The sequence below is a fragment of the Onychomys torridus genome, chromosome X, assembly GCF_903995425.1.
Source record: "Onychomys torridus chromosome X, mOncTor1.1, whole genome shotgun sequence".
Lineage (NCBI taxonomy): Eukaryota > Metazoa > Chordata > Mammalia > Rodentia > Cricetidae > Onychomys > Onychomys torridus.
Genome location: NC_050466.1, coordinates 35,216,095 through 35,238,525, shown reverse-complemented (window position 1 = coordinate 35,238,525; position 22,431 = coordinate 35,216,095). Strand labels below are relative to the sequence as shown.

Genomic DNA, 22,431 nt, shown 5'->3' with positions numbered 1-22,431 from the left:
TTCTTGTCTCTAGTTCCCATCTTCTTTTATGGAGTAGGCTTATAGACACTCATGTTATGCATCCAACTTTTACACGCATTCTGGAGACTTGAAAGTCTCCACACTTGCACAGCAAGCTCTTTTACCTACTGAGCCAGCGCCCCAGTTCCCAAGTGTTTTTATTACAGGTACACACCATGCCTGCCTTACTTACTCTTTTTAAAAGCAGAGTTAGAAATGTTTTTTAAAGCAGAGTTATAAGGTCTGGGGATAGCTCAGTGTTAGAACACTTGCCCACCAAATAAGAGGCCCTGGGTTCAATCCCCAAAACTGCACAAAAAAGCAGAGTTGGCTTATTACCCAAAATAAGAGCAAACATTAAAATAGGCATATATTTTGCTATGAATGATTTAATATATTCTTATTCCTATTTGCTTGATTAATGGCTGTAAGTAATTTCTTTTATTATTACTATGGGCTTGATTACTATACTAAGCAAAGATTCCATGCACACTATCACATTTTAATCTCATGACTCAGGACAAAAGTACAATTATATCTCCATTTTAAGAGTACAAAACTGAAAGATGGAGGAATTATCTAACTTCTTCCTGATCACATAGCCAGAAAACAATAAATACAGTGTTAAGAGCCACAGTGGATCCAGAATATCAGCTCTAATTCTGAACATAGGAGCTGGCAAACGCCATGAGGTGCCAGAGAGTAAATATTTTAGGCTTTGCAGGCATAAAGACTCTGTCACAACTCATCTTGGCCAGTTAAGCACAAAAGCTGTATAGGATATATATACATTAAAAGATGAGTGTGGCTCTGGCTTGAGAAAACTTCAGTAATAGACACTAAAATTGAGTTTTATATAGCTTTCATTATTTAAAAAATATTCTCCTGAGCTTTTCTTAACCATTTCAAATTATAAGAATGTTCTAGTTCACAAAATAGCCAAGACCAAATTTTTCCTAAGGACTATGTCTGTTTCCACAAGGCCACCCAAATCCTTTGCATTCTTTAGATGCATTATTTCTACTACGATAACATCTAGCTCCTCAAGCCTCAAAATATTTACTGTCTTCCTAGATGTTTTGTACAATATACAATCCCAAGTCCACGCACTATGATTCCTCTTGGTTATATGTATTTTCTGTATGCAAGTTTCATGTCACCAACAAGCTCTTAGCTTGCTGTTTTGTTTTTGTTTTTTATTTATTTATTTATTTATTTTTGGTTCTTTGAGACATGGTTACTTTGTGTAGCTTTGCACCTTTCCTGGAACTCATTTGGTAGCTCAGGTTGGCCTTGAACTCACAGAGATCCGCCTGGCTCTGCCTCCCGAGTGCTGAGATTAAAGGCGTGCGCCGCCGCCACCACCACCCGGCTAGCTTGCTATTTTTATGCCCTACCTTGCCACCTAAAAAAAAAGACCATTTCCCTGGCTATTTTAAAGCTGTACTAAATTATTTGACAAAAGGGATTTGTAACCTCCATATAAATGCTCTGGAGGGGGCGCCTAATTTCTCTTGCAGTGTTGGGGAAAGCATGTGATGTACACTAACTTTGTAGCTTGAGGAGGAGGAGAATTACTATTTTGCTTTACTATTGGTCCTTTCTAGACTCAATTCACCTTTTCTAGCATTCTGCAAAACTGGAAGTTCCTAATTCTTACTACAGTCGTCCAATATGCCCACATTCCTATTGTAGACATTACAGTTCATTTATTAATTGGTCTTCTATGTCTCCTAAGACAGGAAAACAATATGCCTAATTGCATCGGAATTCTTTTCAGGTAGCCTGTTGATGCGGTGCCCAGTCAATGACAGCCGAGGCTCCTGGAAGGAGCAGGAATACAGGGCCTGAATGAAGAGTGCAGGAAGCTAAGTCTCTGTGTAGCTCAGCAGATCCAGATAAGAAGTCAACCCTTTTCTACACTGCACAGCAGGAACTCTGATCAAGTCATAGTGGGCCTTCAAATCCTTCCTCTTAGCAGCCACTGGATTAGGAAGGCACTAAGAGAAGCGGAAGCCACTTGACTAGTTTTCAGAAGTCCAATCCTACCAGCCTCTGGTTACTCTGCTGGCCGACTGCTATCCTGCAACCTGCCAGCCCCATCCATTTTGAGAGTCAGAGGAAGAGAAGACATCAGTTTGAAATGATCATGAATATTTAAGTTGAAAATGAAAACCTTTTGTTTTGCCAAGAGAAGGAAAATGTTATTCACTGTTCATAAAGTTTCTCTTACCTGCTTCGTTCTATGTTGAGACTCTGTGGACAAATTATTGTACGTATAATGTGCCTGTGTGATTCCACAAAACAATACTGCAACCACACCTGCAAAGACAGAAAAGTCCAATTCACAGAAAAGGAGGGCTCCTAGATTTTATACAAAGTCTCTTTTTTACAGAAGTAGATTCCATGCATAATGTTGACCTTTTCATTTACTTTGACTTACTTTGTTGGGAGGAACCAATTCTTTGCATTGAACCTCCATCTTGACTCCCAACCATAGTGAGTATGTTCAAACACAAAAGGAGTTGGTTCACTTGGAAAGGAGCTCTCTAAGTCATTCCTCATAGGGGTTTACAATGCAAAGAAAGTCACCTACCTGTGAAACCCCAGGCTTCGGCCAAAAGGAAGGTGCTCCAGGACATCAAGAAGAACAGACCCGTCTCCAGCAGCTGGAACTCCCGCAACTTGGTGAACTTTGTCACGTAAGACCATTAAGCTTGGTAACAAGATCTCATAGTAACACACAAATATAACTGGAAAATACTAGTCAATTCAAGGTAGTTGTGAAAGTTCGGGAAGGGTTCTTGAGCCTCTCTAACACAAAAGGCACAAAGTAAAATGGTAAGAAATTCTTGGAATGAAATCTTATGGAGCTGCCCTCCTATCAGTAAGAAAATCTCACAATTTAGATGTTCCTATTGATTTATGAGTATGACATGTTCTGCCTGAAAACACATAATAAAAGACAAAGATGAGATCAGCACACTGAAACACAACCATGCTAAAACTCTATTAACTTGTGGCCCAAAGCATGACAGTTTCCATAATTACAACAATTTGCATTTATAAAAATATGTAACTTCCACACACAGAGTTTCACATTTATTTGATCTTCTAACTCATCTGCAATACAAAGCTTTCATCCTATGATGAAGAAACTGAGGCACTTCACTCCTTTATACTAATCTAAAAAAAGTAGATTGCTTCTCGGCCTTTTGGCTAAGATCAAGTGTAGTATCTGTTCTTATCAGTTTAATATCTGATGCGTCCTCTATCCGAAGACAATATATTAAATGGATTTTTGGAATTCAGAGTTGGAATAGGAGCTTGCTCCGTGCATCAACCTGGTATTGCAGTGCCTCCGCAAACGGTGCACGCCCTCAGGGAATGAGCTCTGTTAGATATAAGAACAAAGTGGTTTCCTGACCCCCCCACAAAAAAAAACGGGTTGGGGATTTAGCTCAGTGGTAGAGTGCTTGCCTAGTAAGCACAAGGCCCTGGGTTTGATCCTCAGCTCAAAAAAAAAAAAAAAAAAAAGAAAAAAGAAAAAAGTGTATGCTGGGTGATAGTGGAAGAGCCTGTGCCAAGTTATGATAAATCTAGGGCTAGAATCTAGAGTCAATTCATGAACTAGCACCATAACAAATAATAAACAAGATACACTTCCTAGCCCTGAAGATCTTCTAACAGAGAAGAGACACAGCCTGTATTAGCTCCCTTCAAACCCCCTTTTCTGACCTTAATGCCTCAGTTCACCAATGAAAAGGCCAGGAATGAGAGCTGGGCATGGTGGCTCACACTTTTAATCCCAGAACTTGGGTAGTAGAGACAAGAGGATCTCTATGAATTCAAAGCCAGCCTGTTCTACAAAGCGAGTTTCAGGACAGCCAGAGCTGTATTAATACAGAGAAATCCTGTCTCAAAACAAACAAACAAAAAAAAAAACCCTCAGGAATGTACTCTCTTCCAGCATAAAACCAAGAGTATTCAAAAAGATCACACATATGTTTTACATGAAAGTGTCTTAAAAGGTTGGTTGAAACTAGAGAGATGGATCAATGTTAAGGGAACTTGATATTCTTCCAAAGGACCTGAGTTGGGTTGTGAGGGTGGCTTATAACCACCTGTAATTCAGCTTCAGGGGATTCAACATCCTCTGCTGGCTTCTGTGGACACCTGCACACATGTGCCATATACTCACACATACACAGAAATAGAATAAAAAAATAAATCTTAAAAGAGATTTGTAGCTAGTCCTACTCAATTTTCCCAACCTTCCACTCTCCTACATTGAGATCCAAGGTTCAAATATCAAAACCTCTATCATATTTGGGTCTGCAAGGCAGGAGCTATGTTTGTCTTATCTTTGATTTCCAGACTACAGCAGCTGGATTGTAGCAGGCAATCAGCAAATGTCTCCTGAATGCATGTAAGAATCATTTGCCCTGTATTTCTCATGGCTAGCTAGTGGCAGTATCAGGACTACAACTCAGGTCCTTTGGACTCCCAGGCCAGGGCTCTGGTGAACAAAAGTTGTAATCGAGAAAGACAGGATGAACGCGTATATGTGCTCACCCAGGAACCACACATTCTCTGTTTGTTCTGTTAAACAAGGAGGGAAGAGTGACAACGATGGCCACCAGCAGAGGATACCCAAAGACTTTGGGGAGTCTATTTACTTCACACCAATTTAATCTATAACTTGAAAATTCGTCCTCAAAGGGATAGTTGCATCTAGTCAAAGACTCTTACAGTGCCAGTTTAGGGGCAGTTTAGCATTGTGGTACAGGACAGCAATTCTAGCCCTAAGTAGGCTAAGGCAGGAAGATCATAAATTTGAGAACATCCTGGGCTACCATAATAAGATCCAGTCTCAAGAAAAAGGAATATGGGCTAGTGAGATGGCTAAGTAGTTAATAATACTGGCTGCCCTTGAAGAGGATCTGGATTTAGCTCCAAGCACCCATACCCTCAGTGGCTCCAGTTTCAAAGGATCCAACATCCTCTTTTAGCCTCTGCAGGCATCATGTATGCACACAGTGTACAGACATACATACAGGCAAAACAGGCATATATATAAAATTAAATTAAAAACATAAAGAGGGGGGGATACAGTTCAGTTGGTAGAAGGCTTGCCTGGCATGCACAAAGCCCTGGGTTTAAGCTTAAACACTGCACAAACTAGGTATGGTGGTGTATGCTTATATTCCTGACACTTGGGAGGAAGAGACAGGAGGATAGAACTTCCAGGCATCTTCAGCTCCATAGAAAATGCAAGGCCAGCCTGAAATACATGAAACCCTGATCCCCACACACATTTTAAGGCACTGACCCTATGCAAAGCAATGGAATTCATTAAGTGATGTATAAGAAAGATTTTGCTTCATGTTTTCAGAAAAACTTCTTGGTTAAAAGATTAGTGACGATAAAAGTAATTCCAGCCATGGAACTAGGAAAAACCATGCTTCATTAAACTACCTCAGTAGGTTAAGAAGAAAAAATAAATAGAATAAAAGGATATTAAAGCTGTCACCACTCCTGTAGCAGCACCCATTGCAAAAGATCCACTGAAGATCCCAAGGAAGATTCCAATAGACTTGAACATAGCTGTGACATCAAAGGTGTGACTATTGTCTCCAGCTGGTTGGTATGCCACTATTGAGCTATAAAAAAAGATAAGATTGCTCTCAATTCTAGTAGCAAGTTTTACTTTTAAAATATTATCCAAATCTGTATATAATAGCATATACCTGCAACCTCAGCATTTGAAAGGCTAAGGTAGGAGAAACTCCGGTTCTAGGACAGCCTTGGCTATACAGTGACTAACTGCAACAACAAAAAAACAAAAACAAAAACAAAAATGGAAGCATTTTCTAGTATAGAACTTCAATGACAAAATCAGAAGAAGAAAGAGACCTCCAACTGCTATGGGAGGTCTTTCTGTATGCTGTGAATATGTATTGCTCTGATTGGTTGATAAATAAAGCTGCATTGGCCTATGGCAAGGCAGCTTAGAGGCAGGTGGAAATCCAAGCAGACAGACAAAAAGAGAAAGGAGAGGCAGGGAGAGACCATCCTGCCATCCAGGGAGCCGCCATCCTGCCATCCAGGGAGCAGCATGTAATGGCAAACAGGTAAAGCCATGGAACAAATGGGGACATATAGATTAATAGAAATAAGAGCTAGTTAGCAAGAAAATTGACCCATAGGCCATGGCCATGCAATTCATAATTGATATAAGCCTGTGTATTTACTTGGGTCTGAGTGGCTGCAGGACCAGGCAGGGCACAGGAAAAATTCCTGCTACATCCAACTCTTTGTAAGTGAATTACAAAAGGCTACATAAAAGAATCCTGCAGTATATACAGCTAGCAAGAAAACAGAGGTTTCAGGAGCAGGCCACTGTAAAGGTCTCTATTTAAAAGCTGTACCAAGCCTTTTTCTCTTCATCCTCAATACTGAGCTTCTCTCTCTCTCTCTCTCTCTCTCTCCTCTTCCTTCTCTCCCATCCCCCTCTCCCCTGCCCCTCCCTGTGTGTGTGTGTGATTATGTTTATGAATTATCTGTTCTAAGCCAGGCGATGGTGGTGCATGCCTTTAATCCCAGCACTTGGGAGGCAGAGGAAGTGGTTCTTTGTGAGTTCGAGGCCAGCCTGGGCTACAGAGTGAGTTCCAGGAAAGGCTCAAAGCTACACAGAGAAACCCTGCCTCAAAAAAACAGGGAAAAAAAGAATTATCTGTTCTGAGTGCTCCAAAGCCCTACTATACTAATGAAAATAAACAAACCCTACTTGTTTCCTGAAGAGGCATAAGAATATAAAGAACACTGCTCAATATTCAACCCCATTGCATATGGTTCCTCTTATGGGAAAATGAAGGATTTTTCCAACTTTTAAAATGCCAGAATGGGCCAAATGCCTAATATGTATTTACTCATTAAAACAGACTTCTTTAGGCAAATGGGCTCAAAAGGTCTTCCAAGGAATTAGGACCCACTCTGAAGGACTTTGGGCATACCTAGCTGGATCCTCCACCCTCAACTTAAGAGTCACTCTGAACCAAGTCAAGCCAGGCAATTAAAATGGACAATCTCTGTTTTGAACTCAAATTCCAAACCTGGTCTGAAAAGAGCTTCTTTTATAAAAGTCACCCAAGGAAATAGAAAAGACCAAGAAAAACACTTTTACCAGGAGGTTTCTGCTAACAGTGTTTACTGTTACTGAATCACTTCTCATCTCAGTTAATTAAAGTACCAGTTTCATGAAAAGTACAGACTCAAAGACACTATACAAGTCATGTCAAAGAAGAGGAAGAAAAACACATTCCTAAGAATATAATGAATTCACCCTGAGCTTACTACAATTATTTTCTGGTTCAAGGCTAAAAAGTGTGTTACCTATACCATGTATGAGAAGTTCTTTTTATATCTCCCAGATTAAACTGTTAAACACCAAGACCAAAATATGATTTCCTAATTAGTATCTATTTTATTAAAGCACATCCATTTCTACTAACAGCATTAAGAAATTTCTAACACTCAATGTGAGTTGAAATTTTTATGCATTTGTGTTTAAAAGCTCAAAGTAACTAGATCACTTTGGAACTAAAATAGTATATATAGTTTTGATAAATGTGAAATGGCTTTTAATAGCACGATAAGTTTGCATATACACAAACGGTCACACCATTGTAAGTGTGTGCAGTGAAACACTCATTGCACACTGTAAATATGTATTACTCTCATTGGTTAAGAAAGAGCTAATTGGCTTATAGCTGGGCAGGAAGGGATTGGGTGTTAGAGCCAGACTAGGAGGACGCTGGGAAAAAGAAGGGCAGAGTCTCAGAAGTTGCCAGCCAGAGGCAGAGGAAGCAGGACATGTACAAAATGAAGTAACAAGGCATAAGCAACATGTGGCAGCAATAAAGGAATAGAAATGGGTTAATTTAAAATGTAAGAGCTAGTTAGTAACAAGCCTAAGCAAGCAGCTAAGCACTTATAATTAATAACAAGTCTCTGTGGTTATTTGGGGAGCTGGCTGGTGGGACAGAACTGACTGGCAGGATAGAAAAACTCCACCTACTATGCTATGTAACATTAAAATACATTCTACAGGAAGAAAACCATACTTCTCTACTACAACCTTCATCCTCTTTGATAATATTTGTTTTCAAAATATTCAATGAAACATAATATGTATGCTCTGCCTCCTGAAGTTGCTCCCTTTGGATTAGTCTAAATTACAGTTTCACACTAATCATTATTTTATTCTTTAATCACTAAAATGAAGAACACATGATGGGCTTGTGTCTTCTGTTTAGGCAAATGCTGGCCTCTGGGTTGAAATCTTGACTCATTTTTTTTCCATATCAGGACACATTCCATCTTGTAGCATAAATATTTACATGAATACTTTTCAAAAAATCCCAATATTAATGCAACATATGGCTCAAGGGAAAATCACCCCATCATCTACTGCCTTAACAGATGTGTCTTATTATCTTTCTGTATTTATTTTCTCCTTTTATCACATGCATAATGTTTTGAATTCTTTATGAGTCATGGTTCCATAAGTACTTTAGTCTGGCTTTGAATTCACTGTGTAGCTAAGGATGACCTTGAATTACTGATCTTTCTGCCTTCACCAGCCAAATACTGGGAATACAGGTATGTACCACCAGGCCTAGTTTTAATGTAGTACTAGGGATTGAATCCAACACTTCATGCATGCTAAGCAAGCAGTCTATCAACTGTGCTATATACCAGCCCATGGTTTTGAACTCTACTTCTTCAATGAGCAATGAAACAAGAATTACAAAACCAAAATATTTAAGAATTTAAAATGGTATTAGCCCATTACTAGACTTTAAAATTTGCTTCAAGGGCCTGTGGATAAAGTTCAGTTAACAGAACACTTGCCTAGCATACAAAAGGCATGCAAAAGGCCCTGTTTCTTCATTCCTGTACAACAGATAATAAAAACAAAAACATAAACTGGACTTTCAAAAACTGCTCCTAATATTTCTTTCTTCAGCAGCATGGAAGAATATCTTTGTGACTTTTATATATTTTGGTCTACACCTTTGTACTATTTCCATCAAAACAGAGCATCACTGTAGCTAAAGTCTTTTCATGTGCTGATCAAGTGATTCCAAAACAGCTTCCATTTCTGGAGATAAATATGGCAATATCACTCACTTTTTAAAAGGTTATAGCCACTGGTGCTGTGAGATGGTCTTTCTGTACACTGTGAATATGTGTTGTTACTATTGGTTAATAAAGAAGCTGTGGCCAGGTGGTGGTGCATGCCTTTAATCCCAGTACTTGGGAGGCAGAGCCAGGTGGATCTCTGTGAGTTTGAGGCCAGCCTGGTCTACAGAGTGAGATCCAGGACAGGCACCAAAACTACACAGAGAAACCCTGTCTCGAAAAACCAAAACTAACTAACTAACTAACTAACTAACTAACAAAGAAGCTGTTTTGGCCTATGGTAAGGCAGGATAAGAGCCAGATGGGAAATCCAAGAGAGAGACAGGGAGAAGAGGGCAGAGTCAGGACAGACACCATCCAGCCACCCAAGAAGCAAAATGCCAGCAGACTGGTAATGCCATGGCCCCATGGCAAAATATAGATTAATAGAAAAGGGTTAATTTAGGGGTAGAGAGATGGCTCAGAGGTTAAGAGCACCGACTGTTCTTCCAGAGGTCCTGAGTTCAATTTCCAGCAACCACATGGTGGCTCACAGCCATCTGTAATGAGATCTGGCACCCCCTTCTGTATACATAATAAATAAATAAATCTTAAAAAAAAAAGGGTTAGTTTAAGATGTTGGAGCTAGCTAGCAATTAGCCTGAACCATAGATTAGACAGTTTGCAATTAATATTAAGCCTCTGACTGGTTATTTGGGTACCAGCAGGCAGAGAGAAAAGCTTCTGGCTACACACTGGCCTATAAATTTTACTTTAGAACATATCTTTGGGATCAACAGGATAGCTCAGTGTGTAAAGGCACTTGCTGCCGAGGCTAATGACCTGAGTTCAATTCCTGGAACCTACATGGTGGAAGGAGAGAATTGGCTCCGAGAAAACAGAAACATAAACAAGTTCCAAAATAAATTTTGTAAATTTAAAAGGGTTGCCTTAATCTGTTAATTGCCAAATAATTCTCTCAGAAAGGCATTCTCTCCATACAAAATTGCCTTATAGAATATAAACAGCAATTACTAAACTAAGGGGATGCAATACAAGTAGAATATACTTAACACCCTTTGAAACACATCAAAGGTGAATGCAAAATGAGTGTCAATATACCACTAAATACCTCCTCTAGTAACTTCCCATGATCAGGCAACATAAGTGCTTTCCCTCTCATTTGGGGGCAGGAACTTGATTGTTCAGCTCCATCGACACATCTATAGCTAACAGCTCCCCTGTTATAATGATACCTCCCGTGAAGGCTGCAGCAGAGATGGCATGAGTTAACAATTCAGAAAGGTACTAGCTATATATTATCCTTAAGAAAAAGAGATCATTCAAATTGTTCTCTAGAAGGCTTCATTCACTCACAGAACCCAATTTGAGAAAGGCTGCAATAGGAGTGTAGCCCTTTGTGAGAACATCCATGAAAAAGCTTTTTCTTTTGAACATATTTCTTCATCACCCAAACACAAATGTTTTCGATGTATGCATTTTTCTTAACACTGGTCATATGCGAAAGTTACAGGAAATGGGTTACTTCATTGATGAAAATGTAAGGCACGGTAAACAACAGTTTAAGATAGGAACAGAACAGAACAAAGACTTTTTTGAACTCTTAACTTATTAGAGCAAAAAAAAAAAGGAATGCTTATCAGTAGATGATTAAACAGTAAAATAATTGTCTGGAGTAGCACTTAGGGCTTGGAATCTCACGTGTACTTATATACTAGAAGCTTCAATGATCTTTATCATGTCATGTTTCTGAAATACATAAATTAAAATTACACTATCCATCCTTTTATATAGCATACAACTTTTATTTCGTACCTATCATCATTGAAGGTACTCACATTTAGCATCAGCATCAATATTAGTTATAGCCATTAGGTTTCATTTCTTAATTTAGTTATAAAAAATTCTGGGGGCTGGAGAGATGGCTCAGAGGTTAAGAGCACTGACTGCTCTTCCAGAGGTTCTGAGTTCAATTCCCAGCAACCACATGGTGGCTCACAACCATCTGTAATGAGAACTGCTGCCCTCTTCTGGCCTGCAGTCATACATGCAGGCAGAACATTGTATACGTAATAAATAAATAAATCTTTAAAAAAAAAATTCTGGTAATAGCTACAGCAGGGAAGGAAGCAACAATTAAACATAGGGAACTCACAGAAATGGATTTGAACTTTAAAATATTGCTATCCACATCATTGAAGGGATTAGTGTTTTATTTCTGAAAGGGTAATTTCTCAGTGTGCAGTAAGGCAACAATGGTAGTCAGGCTGTGCAAAGCAGAATCCATGACTTATGGCTCTTGTATAACTAACAAAGTAGAAGTTAAGGAGAGAAATTAAAGTAATGAGAAAATGTAAAGGGCATTTTCTTCTTCTTGCTCATGGCAAATTTTAGTATAAAGTGAAGGTAGCTTTCTATATGATTGCTTATGTCCTTAGTTAAGAGTGAGTTCCTCAGGGGTACAGAACATCTACCTGCAAACACCTTGCAACAACACATACAGCAATTTCTATACTTAGATAAAAGGCACTGCTCATTCAACAATTATCATCAAGAAAGGTACATTTAACACATCTAAGATAAAAACATTTCTCAGATGGTTATGGTAAATAAGAAAAAATAAATTGAACTACAGTATATTTTCTCAATTATCAAGCTGGCAAAAATATAAAATCTGGAATAATAGTTTACTGAGGAAATGCTGAGGAAAGATAGTCTCATATGATGGTGGTTCAACTATAAAATGGTACAATTCTTTGACTGGCAACTTGCCAATATGAAATAAAACTAAAATTGCATTTATCCTTTAGAGCAAGCACAATTCACAGTCACGTCTGAAATTTATTCTACCATATGCCTATGCCTATGCCTATGCCAGATGAAGAAAGCTCTAGGTTAAACACCACAACCCCCTCTGAGAAAGCAAAGAACTCAAAGTCTTCAAATATCCAGGAGCAAAAGGTTGAGGGACAGAAAAAAGAATTACAGTGCAGTAATTCACAGAGAATACCACAAGCTGCAAAGAATAAAAAATCTTTTGATGTGAAAATATAGCTAGAATACACCTATGTATAAGCTACCTCCAAGATAAAACTTGAGTGGCTGGGGATGTAGTTCAATGCTAGGGCAATTACCTAGCACACACAAGGCTATAGGTTCAATCCCCAAAACTGCCAAAAGTAAAAAATAAAAACAGAAATGAGAGGCAAATAAAAATATATCCCCATCTGTGACTGGATTTGAAGAAACAGTGAGACATGAAAGAAACTTTTTTATTAAACAGTTCTCAGGAGCTAGGAAAACAAGGATTAGAGTGTAAGAACAGAATTTCTCTTTTTTTCTTTTCTATTTTTCCTTTTTTGGTTTTTCAAGACAGTTTTTTGTGTAGCCTTCACTGTAGTTCACTTCTAGAACTAGCTCTGTAGACCAGGCTAGCCTTGAACTCAGAGATCCACCTGCTCCTGCCTCCTGAATGCTGGGATTGAAGCTGTGAGCCACCACTGCCTAGTAAAGAACAGAATTTATACACAAACCTTTTTATGCAGTTTTGAATTAAAAACTTAAACCTAAGTAAAAATATATTTGTGTTATAATGTTAAAACAGATAATAAAATTACAGACATTAAAATGACTATTATAAACCAGGCGATAGTGGCACACTCCTTTAATCCCAGCACTCGGGAGGCAGAGACAAGTGGATCTCTGTGAGTTCGAGGCCAGCCTGAGCTACCAAGTGAGTTCCAGGAAAGGCACAAAGCTACACAGAGAAACCCTGTGTCTCGGGGGAAAAAAAAGAAAAAAAAAGACTATTATATATATATGCACGACAAACAGAAAAAAAGCAGAAGGAACAGTCCTGGAATTTTTATAGGAATTATTTTGATATGATGGGAATATATATATCAATTTTTCTTTCATTTTTTCCATGCATTTTTCCAAGTTATCTATAAAATGTATGTTCCTGCCAGAGTAAGGAAAAAAGACTCATTGTTTCAAATATTTCTAGTCATAACGTACCTTACTCAACAACTGACTTTCAGCAGCTAGTACCCTTGCATGTACCATTCTGAGTATAAAAAGAAAATTGACACTCACGAGGACAGCACTATGGCAACGGCATCATTGAGGACACTTTCACCGAAGAGAAGAGCGTAGAGTTCAACATCAACTTGAAGTTCATGGAAGATGGCAAGAACAGTCACTAGTAGATAGAAAGAATCAGAGGAATACTTAGACATCACAAACACAGCATATGTCCCTCAACAGCTGTTAGATGGTGTTTGGAAATTCATGTTTCCCTTTCTAATGTTTTCTTACTGAATTAAAGATTCAGTAATTTTCTGACACTATTTGTTCTTAATTGGCTACATGCAACACCACCTTTCTCAAAAACAGCTGAAAATAATCCTGAAGGACTGAGTTGGCCTACCATCTTCATGCAAATTTGAAGAGTCTGGTTTTGTACATTTATTTTCTATAAAGAGTATATGCAGAATTCTTATAGACTAAGTAGCACCTAATATTTAATAAAGAAGAAAATATGAAAAGCATCTCTTTCTATAAACACCCCTTCTCCCTTGGAGCTTTACAACTCACTTCTATTTAACTTGCAAATTGAAACCATACCAAGTTTAGTAAAGCCCTCAGGAAATGAAAATGCAACTTTAGCTTTTTGGTTTTGGCATAAGATTTATGACCAGAATAACAGCTGCCATATTTAACTGATGAAGAAGCCAACTATCAGGATATTATAGAGTAAGAAGGATAAAAAAACACAACACTCCCTTCTTTGGGGGAAGCAATTATATTAGATTTTTAGAAAATCAGATAAGACTGTGTAACTTTCATTGCTGGGTCACATATTGCTTACCCATTAAATAAATCCAAGCAGATATGAAAAATTAACATAGCCAGAAATGAGAGCATTTACAAAGAAGAAACATTCAAAACAGAAAGCTTGTGTTTTAAAAGATATAATTTGGGGTTGGGGAATTAGCTCAGTGGTAGAGCACTTATCTAGCATGCGCAAGGCCCTGGGTTTGATCCTCAGCTCCAAAAAATAAATAAAAAATATAATTTATATTGCAAAACACAGGAGCAGACATATCAACATGCAGATATGTCATATGTATACATATATATGCATGAAATTCTGAAAAGCAAAAAAAACCTAGGGGCCAGAAAAGTGACTCAGTGGTTAAGAACACTGGCTCTTCTTTCAGGGAACTGGAGCTCAATTCCCAGCACCCATGTCAAGGCTCAAAATAATCTCTAACTCTAGTTCCAGGGAACCTGACAACCTCTTCTGGCCTCCTCGAACACCAGGCATATACATGGCACACAGATATTCATGCATCTAAAACTTCCATACATGTTGGACACTTGGAGCTCCACCTGGGGCCTGGCTGAGGATCTCTGCATCCACTTCCATCAGTTACTGGATGAGAGTTCCAAGATGACTGTTAGGGTGCTTAGTCATCTGATCACCAGACTAGGTCAGATCAGGCTTTCTCTCGACCATTGCCAGCAGTCTACAGAGGATATATCATTGTGGATTTCTGGGGACCTCTCCAGCACTCTACCTATTCCTGTTCTCATGTGGTCTTCATTTATCATGGTCTGTTTTTCCTTGTTCTCCCTTTCTGTTCTTGATCCAGCTGGGATCTCCTGCTCCCCTAAGCTTTCTTTCCCTCAAATCTTGCCCTTCATTACTCCCACTGTCGTCCAGGTTGTTCATATAGATCTCATCCATTTCTCTGTCATTGGGTGATCCCTGTGTCTTTCGTAGGGTCCCGTTTTTTAGGTAGCCTCCCTGGAGTTGTGTAGCAGTCTAGTCATCTTTGTTTTACATCTAGTATCCTCCTATGAGTAAGTACATACCATGTTTGTCCAGGTGTCCAACTGTTGAGAAAGAGGAGGGACTGCAAGAGCGTGAATTGTTGAATCAAAGATTGCAAAAAGTACAGGGACAAATAGCCAATAGAATGGAAGCACATGAATTATGAACCAATGGCTGTGGAGCCCCCAGCTAGATCAGGCCCTCTGGATAAGTGAGACAATTGAATAGCTTGATCTGTTTGGGAGGCACCCAGGCTGTGGGACTAGGACCTGTCCTTAGTGCTTGAGCTGGCTGTTTGGAACCTGGGGCTTACACAGGGACACATGCTCAGCCTGGAAGGAGGGGACAGGACCTGCCTGTACTGAATCCACCAGGTTTAAATGAATTCCCAGGGGGAAGGTGGGGGGGGGGGCAGGAGGGGGAGGACAGGGGAACCCATGGCTGATGTATAAAATTAAAACACATAATAATAATAATAATAATAATAATAATAATAATAATAAAAACTTCCATATATGTAAAAATTTAAATCTTTTAAAAAAATTATTTGGAGGAGATTTTATTTTATTGTTTTATTTTATGTGTGTAGGGGTCTTGTTTGCATGTATGTCTGTGTACCATGTGAGTTCCTGGTACAGATGGAGGCCAGAAGAGGGCATTGGATCCTCTGGAATTAGATAGTTATGAGCCACCATGTTGGTGCTGGAAATTGAGCCTGTATTCTCTATTAGAACTGTTAATGCTCTTAACTGCCAAGTCATCTCTCCATCCCCAAGAATAGGATGTCATAAAGATTACTCAAAGAAAGAAAAGGGAGAGTGGAAAAATACTGTAAAATTTTAAATAGAGAACCTATGGCTCAAACTTCTAGCAAGATAATATAAAATAATAGAATTAGAGAAAGTCCCTACATAATCTAGAAAAGAAGTCTGTCAAACTTTATATAAACAAAAGATTACTGCTTGAGATAGTCAGGCAATGCTCCAACTAAAACAAAAACTGAAGTAATGTTGCCAGCTCGATCATTAGAAATGTCAAGATGCCTGCTTCTACTGAAAGACAAGGGCACCCAAGACCACTGGCTTCTTGAAAAACATAAAGGACAGGCTCAGTGCAATCTATAAAGAAGCAATGATATCAGTTTTTTAAAATGTTAAGCTACAACTAGGTGTGGTGGCTCACCCCTATAATTTCAGTACTTGGAAGACTGGGGCAGAAGGATTACCATTAATTGGAGGCCACTTGGGCTATGATATCAGCTCACCTTGAACTACATACAAAAGAAATCAAAACAAAATGATAAACTAAGGCAAACCTGGGTGGCATAAACTTGAAATGCCGAATATTCCAGAGGCCAAGGCAGGAAGATGCCAAATTCAAGGAATGCCTGGGCTATAGAGTAAGTTAAAAGCCAAACTTGGGGACTTAGAAAGGCCTTGTATCAAAATTCAAAAATACAGGGGCAAGGGCAATGGCTTGCACCCACATGGAAAGGCACATGACAGGCTTGCCTATTATCCCAGTGCTAGGGAGGGAGAGACAGGCAGATCCTGGAGCTCACTGTCCACCCAGTCTAGACATTGATGAGCTACAGGCTCAGTGAGAGATCCTGTCTTAAAAAAAAAAAAACAAAAAGCAAAAAAAAACCTAAGGTGGAAAGGGATAGAGGAAAACACCCACACACATGCACACACATATACATATACTCACACAAACACATGTAACACTCATATATCCAATATAAAATTAATTAATTAGCACCAAAAGACTGGGGATATAGCTCAGCCATGGAGTTCTTGCCTAGTGTACATCAGTCCCTACATTCTTCTATCTATGCTCAGCACTACAAAAAACAAACAAACAAATAAAACACATTAAGCTATACAAATGTCTTTCTGAAATGGTTTTCTGGGAACTCTTCTGTTTGTTCATTTGGTTTTTTAGTTATTACTTTTGAAAGTCTCACTAGATAGCCCAGGCTGGCCACAAGTCCTCTAAATTCCAGCCTCCATTTTCAAGTGTTGAGATTACAAGCACATACCGTTGTGCCTAGTGAGCCCTGAGTAATCTTTTAAATTATCTCTCATAGCACACAGAACACATCTTTCTCCTTTCTGTCATTCCCTGTGTTATCAGAGTTAAGGAAGGAATTCAAAGGTAACCTTAGGACACTTGCTTCAATTGTGCTCTATGGCAATCAAAGAAGATGATTAACTCACAAGGGCAAAAGTTGGAACAGAACAAACTTCTACCAAATTCCAACTAATAGTCAAAGAAAACTTTGACCCCAGGTTCCCAATCTTCAGTATAGGGGATAGAGACACAGGTCAGTAACAAAGCACTTGCCTATATGAGTAAGGCTCCCAACACCAAACAAGTAAGAGCAAAAAAACTTCACCCTGTTCCTATGCTGGCATTTCTTCCCATTTACTTTTATTATTGCATGTTAAATGTACAAACTAATGGGTTTCACTATGATGTTTTCATATACATAATGTACACTGATCATATTCATCCCACTACTTGTCCATCTAATAAGCTGGTTCCTTCTCTCTTTCCAAATAGTTCCTCTTCAACTTACATGGTTTTTTCTTTTTTTCTTTCTTTCTTTTTTAAAATATTTTCTTGTTTTCACTTCCTAACCAAAGCTTCCCTTCCCTCCCCTCTTCCTAACCCCAATACCTCTCCCCCACCCATGTTTTTTCTTTTTAAATCTTGTTTTGCATGTGAAAGAAAATATGTGAAATTTGTCTTTTTTAGTCTGGTTTATTTCACTTAACATATTTCCAGTTCCATCCATTCTTCTGGAAATGACATAACTGTATTTTTTATGAAAAATAAAACTCCATGGTATACGTGTAAGCATCTATGTGTATATATCACACTTTAACTTTTATTTGTAGTTGATTCTACAGCATGCTACCATGAATAGTAGTACCATACAAAACATGAGTATGCAGGTATCATTGCAGTATGCTGATTTATATTCCTTATCCTGAAAGAGTGATATATCTGGATCACATAGTAGTTTTGTTTTTAGGTTGTCTGTTTTTTAGGAACTCCCATGATGGTTTTCATAGTGTTTAGGCTAATTTACATTCCTACCAAGAGTGTTTAAGTTTCCCTTTTCTTGAGGCTCTTACTCTGCAGGCCAAACTATCCTCACACTCACAGTAATCCACCTGCTTCACCTTCTCAAATGCTAGAATTACAGGCATAAGCCACCACATCCAGCAAGAGTTCTTCCACCCCATCCCACAGCTTTACCAACATATGTTTGTATTTGATTCCTTGATGACAGACATCTTGATTGAGGTGAGATGGAATCTCTGTAGTTTTGATTTTCATTTTTCCCAGTGACGGAAAGTGTTGACATTTTCAAAACGTATTTATTGGCCATTTGTACATTTTTAAGAGTATCTTATCAGTTCATTAAACAACATAATGATTGGATTACTTATTCCTTTACTGAACTCTTTTTAATTTCTGGATGTTTACCCCAACCACTTCATTCTAAAGTTTCTACAAACTCTTCATTGGAATATAGCTGTTAGTTTACCAATACACATTTAAAAATTTAACTTCATTAGCAATTAAATTCATTAACTAACACAAATTCTTAGAGATTTCACACTGAAATCACAAAGAAGCAGGCTTTGTCAATAATAGAATAATTTCATAGCCATAAGGCCAATTTTATTTTTAAAAAAATCTTTAATAATATACCGAAGACTACCCCAATCAGCATAGCTACCATATAGCAACCATTTTAAAGCTACTTTTCTTAGTTAGGCATGGTAGTTTATGCCTGCAATCACAGGTAGGAAAATGTCATGAGTTCGAGGCCAGCCCAGGCTACAGTGAGGCTCTGTCTTAAAAGAACAATAACAGTAGAGTGCATGCCAAGGATGTATATAGCCCTGTGTATGATCCCCAGTCCTGCATAAACCAGGCATGATGGCACACTCCAATAATCCCAGAGCTCAGGAAATGAGCACAAGTTGAAGATCAGAAGCTCAAGATTATCCTTGACTATCTAGTGAATTAGAGGCCAGCTTGTCAGCCTGAGCTACATGAGACCCTATCTCAAATAACAAACAAAAACCAAAAAACTCAAATTGTTTTCTACTGTAAAATGCCGAAAGCTGAATATAAACAGAAGAGTTTTAGAGAAATGGTTGTCTAGAAATGCAAAAGGAAGTATACAACCAATTTAAAATGTACAATCTAGCTTTTCTTTTGCTATATTCAATCACTAGGCTATAAAGAGCAATTTAAATTTCTGAACAAAATATTTAATAGCTCTAATGAGAGCAGCATCAATTTGTGAAGCAGTTGTAAGGCCAATGTAACATGTGCTTAAGCCAAAGGAGTTAAGAACTGTTTAGTCCTCTACAACTGGGAAGCATAGTGCTAGTAGAGACCTAAGCCTGATTCTCCAGCTCCAGAGCATCCACCTGGGCATTGGCTGGAGCGCCATTGCTAAAACGTACCCGGGTCTGTGGCTGAGACAATGGCGCCGAACAGCAAGCAATCTGTAAAGTAGAAATCTCCTGCGAGCTGTCCAGTCACTTTCATCAGAGTTACACAGCCATACATTATGGACCTGTCCAATAAACACATTTCTATATTATAAAAATGCCAACTACTAAAGAAGTTAGAATAAAGGAAGAACAAGAAAAGGAATCTACTATAGTACTCTGTGATTAATCCTGGATTGAATGAACAGGTATTTAAATATGGCTAAAACTTGAAGGAAAACTAAACCAACTTATTATTAATAAGTACCACAAAAGTTCTTAAAACACATTTGAGATTACAGTAACACATAAATCAAATGCAAGTCAAAGGCTGTTCTTTTAGAACTATAATCTAGAGGCTAAAAGACATTTCAAGCTTCAAATCTTACCCAATAACGAAACAAGAAATTGCTGTTCCAAGAAAGGCATATGCTAAGATAGACCCAAGGTTCCGGAAGAAGTGTCTCTGACAAAAAAAGAAGTTATGTTCTGTTAGAATATCTACCAAGTATTGACAAAGAACATTTTTTCGATTGTACTTTGCTATGTTAATATTAAAAGCATCATTCTCTAGAAGAGCCAGTCAGAGCAAGCATTCAGGTACTGGTATAAATTTCAACCTTTCAAAAAGACAAGGAGAAAAGGAAGGAGAACTTGGAAGACATGACCTGTTTCTGAAGTGCATAGGAAACATAAGATCCATCAAAGCACGGGAAAGTTAAGGCTACTCAAAGCAGAGCAAATGCAAAAGCACTTACCCTTTTCAGACTGTAACCTGCGTAAAATATGATAGGAGGAAGCAGTATGTTGAAAAAGACTTCAGGGTCAAAAGTAACCTGTTAAAATACAGAATTCCTTGAGATTATTTCCTTCAGAATATCTCACAAACTCATCAAACTATCAAAAGGAAAAGAGTCAAGGTTAAACTGGTTAACAGCAAGAATGTTCCTATGTCAGCTTCAAAACACTTCATGTAGGGTTTAAATTTGCATTTGTCTGCTGCTGAACACATTTTTATTTATTGACCATTTTATTTCTTCTTTTGATAAACTATTTACTTTATTAGCACATTTACTGATTGCATAGATTTTAAAGGGTTTTTTAAAAGATTTATTTATTTATTATGTATACAGCATGTATGACCAGAAGAGGGCACCAGACCTTATTATAGATGGTTGTGAGCCATCATGTGGTTGCTGGGAATTGAACTCAGGACCTCTGGAAGAGCAGTCAGTGCTCTTAACCTCTGAGCCATCTCTCCAGCCCCTAGAGGGTTTTCTTATGCTTCTCTATATCCTAGATTTTAACATTCCGATTGATGTGCACTTGACAAAGATTCTTTTCCCATTCGATAATATTTCTCTTCACTCTGTGTGTGTCTGTGTGTATGTGTAGAGGGCAACAGGAAAAGGAGACAAATTAGAGACAAGTATAATGACACAAAAGATGAAAATGACATAAAACCTATTATTTTATTTGCTAACCTAAAAGTAAATATTGTAGACAGGGAATCTAATACTTCCATAATAGTTTTTGTGTTACAGGATAGCTATTGTCCTACTCAATACTGGAATAATCAATTATATCATTTCTATGGAAACTACACAAAAATATTACATTAAAATTCGTAGCAGAACACAAATAATACACACCTGTGATCCCTGCATTTTGGGAAGGGTCTGAGGCAGGAGAATTGCTGTGAGCTGAAAGTCAGCCTGAATTACTTAGTAATAGACCAGACAAGGTCACATAGCATGACTCTGTCTCAAAACAAAATAAATTTTAAAAATCTTAAAAAGTGGAAAAAGAGCTGGGAGGTGGGATAGTGCACGCCTTTAATCCCAGCACTTGGGAGGCAGAGCCAGGTGGATCTCTGTGAGTTCAAGGCCAGCCTGGTCTAGAGAGCTAGGTCTAGGAAGGCTCCAAAGCAACAGAGAAACACTCTCTCAAAAAAAAAGTGGAAAAAGGATAATCATATTTTTGCTTTATATAAAAGAGACCCAAATTCAGAAACAGAATTCAGGGCTACATTTACTGTTGACAAAAGGAAACTGAGTTGCTACACAGGTAATCTCTCTAAAGCTACACAACATAATACTGTAGTTAGTTAAAACTTTCCATACAAGTGTGGCTGTGGTGGCACATGCCTTTAATCCCAGCACTTGGGAGGCAGAGGCAGGCAGAGCTCTGTGAGTTCAAGGCCAGCCTGGGCTATGGAATGAGTTCCAAGAAGGTGCAAAGCTACACAGAGAAACCCTGTCTCGAAAAACAAAAAACAAAAAACAAAAAACAAACAAACAAACAAAAAACCTTTTTATACAAATCAAACTTTCCAGTCCTCATAGGCCACTCATTTTAAAACCTAATTGTTTTAACGATGCAGATGCCCCTTTCTGTTCTGAAGGTTGCGGTAAAATTGATATGAACACAATATGCAGCTATACACTTAACCATGCTGAAAAACTTACTTTCCTAGAAATTTCAAGGACTGTACTTTTCCATGGCTGTTAAGTACTCTAGTTGCAAAGTAAACTTTAAGTTTGTAGGAATTTTTAAAACCATAACAGAGAGGAACTGTGGTGATTTGAAAGGAAATGGCTCCTGTATGCTTTCAGGGAGTGACACTATTAGGAGGTGTGGCCTTGCTAAAATAGGTGTGGCTTTGTTGGAGGAAGTGTGTTACTGGGAGTGGGCTTTGAAGTCTGAAAACTCAAGCCAGGCCTGGAGTCACCTTCCCTTCCTGCTGCCTGCCCATCCTGATGTAGAACTCTCAGCTCCTTCTCCAGCACCACATCTGCCTGCATACTGCCATGCCTCCCCCATGATGATAATGGACTAAACTTCTGAACTGTAAGCCAGCCCTAA

At 38.4% G+C, this 22,431-nt stretch overlaps 1 protein-coding gene and 1 non-coding gene across 4 annotated transcripts in view; one reads left to right on the top strand and one right to left on the bottom strand.

The window, feature by feature from the left end:
• The window catches only part of Slc9a6 (solute carrier family 9 member A6), a 62,759-nt gene that overhangs the window by 27,675 nt on the left and 12,653 nt on the right, over positions 1 to 22,431 (bottom strand). For all 3 annotated transcript variants that reach the window (XM_036174440.1, XM_036174439.1, XM_036174441.1), the window contains 7 exons: positions 20,325 to 20,402; positions 19,956 to 20,032; positions 19,540 to 19,652; positions 13,303 to 13,408; positions 5,522 to 5,663; positions 2,597 to 2,702; positions 2,234 to 2,322 (listed from right to left, as the gene is read on the bottom strand). In XM_036174440.1, coding sequence (XP_036030333.1) covers positions 2,234 to 2,322; positions 2,597 to 2,702; positions 5,522 to 5,663; positions 13,303 to 13,408; positions 19,540 to 19,652; positions 19,956 to 20,032; positions 20,325 to 20,402 — 711 coding nt within the window. The remainder of the gene's footprint in view (positions 1 to 2,233; positions 2,323 to 2,596; positions 2,703 to 5,521; positions 5,664 to 13,302; positions 13,409 to 19,539; positions 19,653 to 19,955; positions 20,033 to 20,324; positions 20,403 to 22,431) is intronic.
• LOC118574944 lies at positions 3,200 to 3,381 on the top strand. The gene has a single exon (XR_004943812.1). It is a non-coding gene; the product is annotated as a U2 spliceosomal RNA (small nuclear RNA).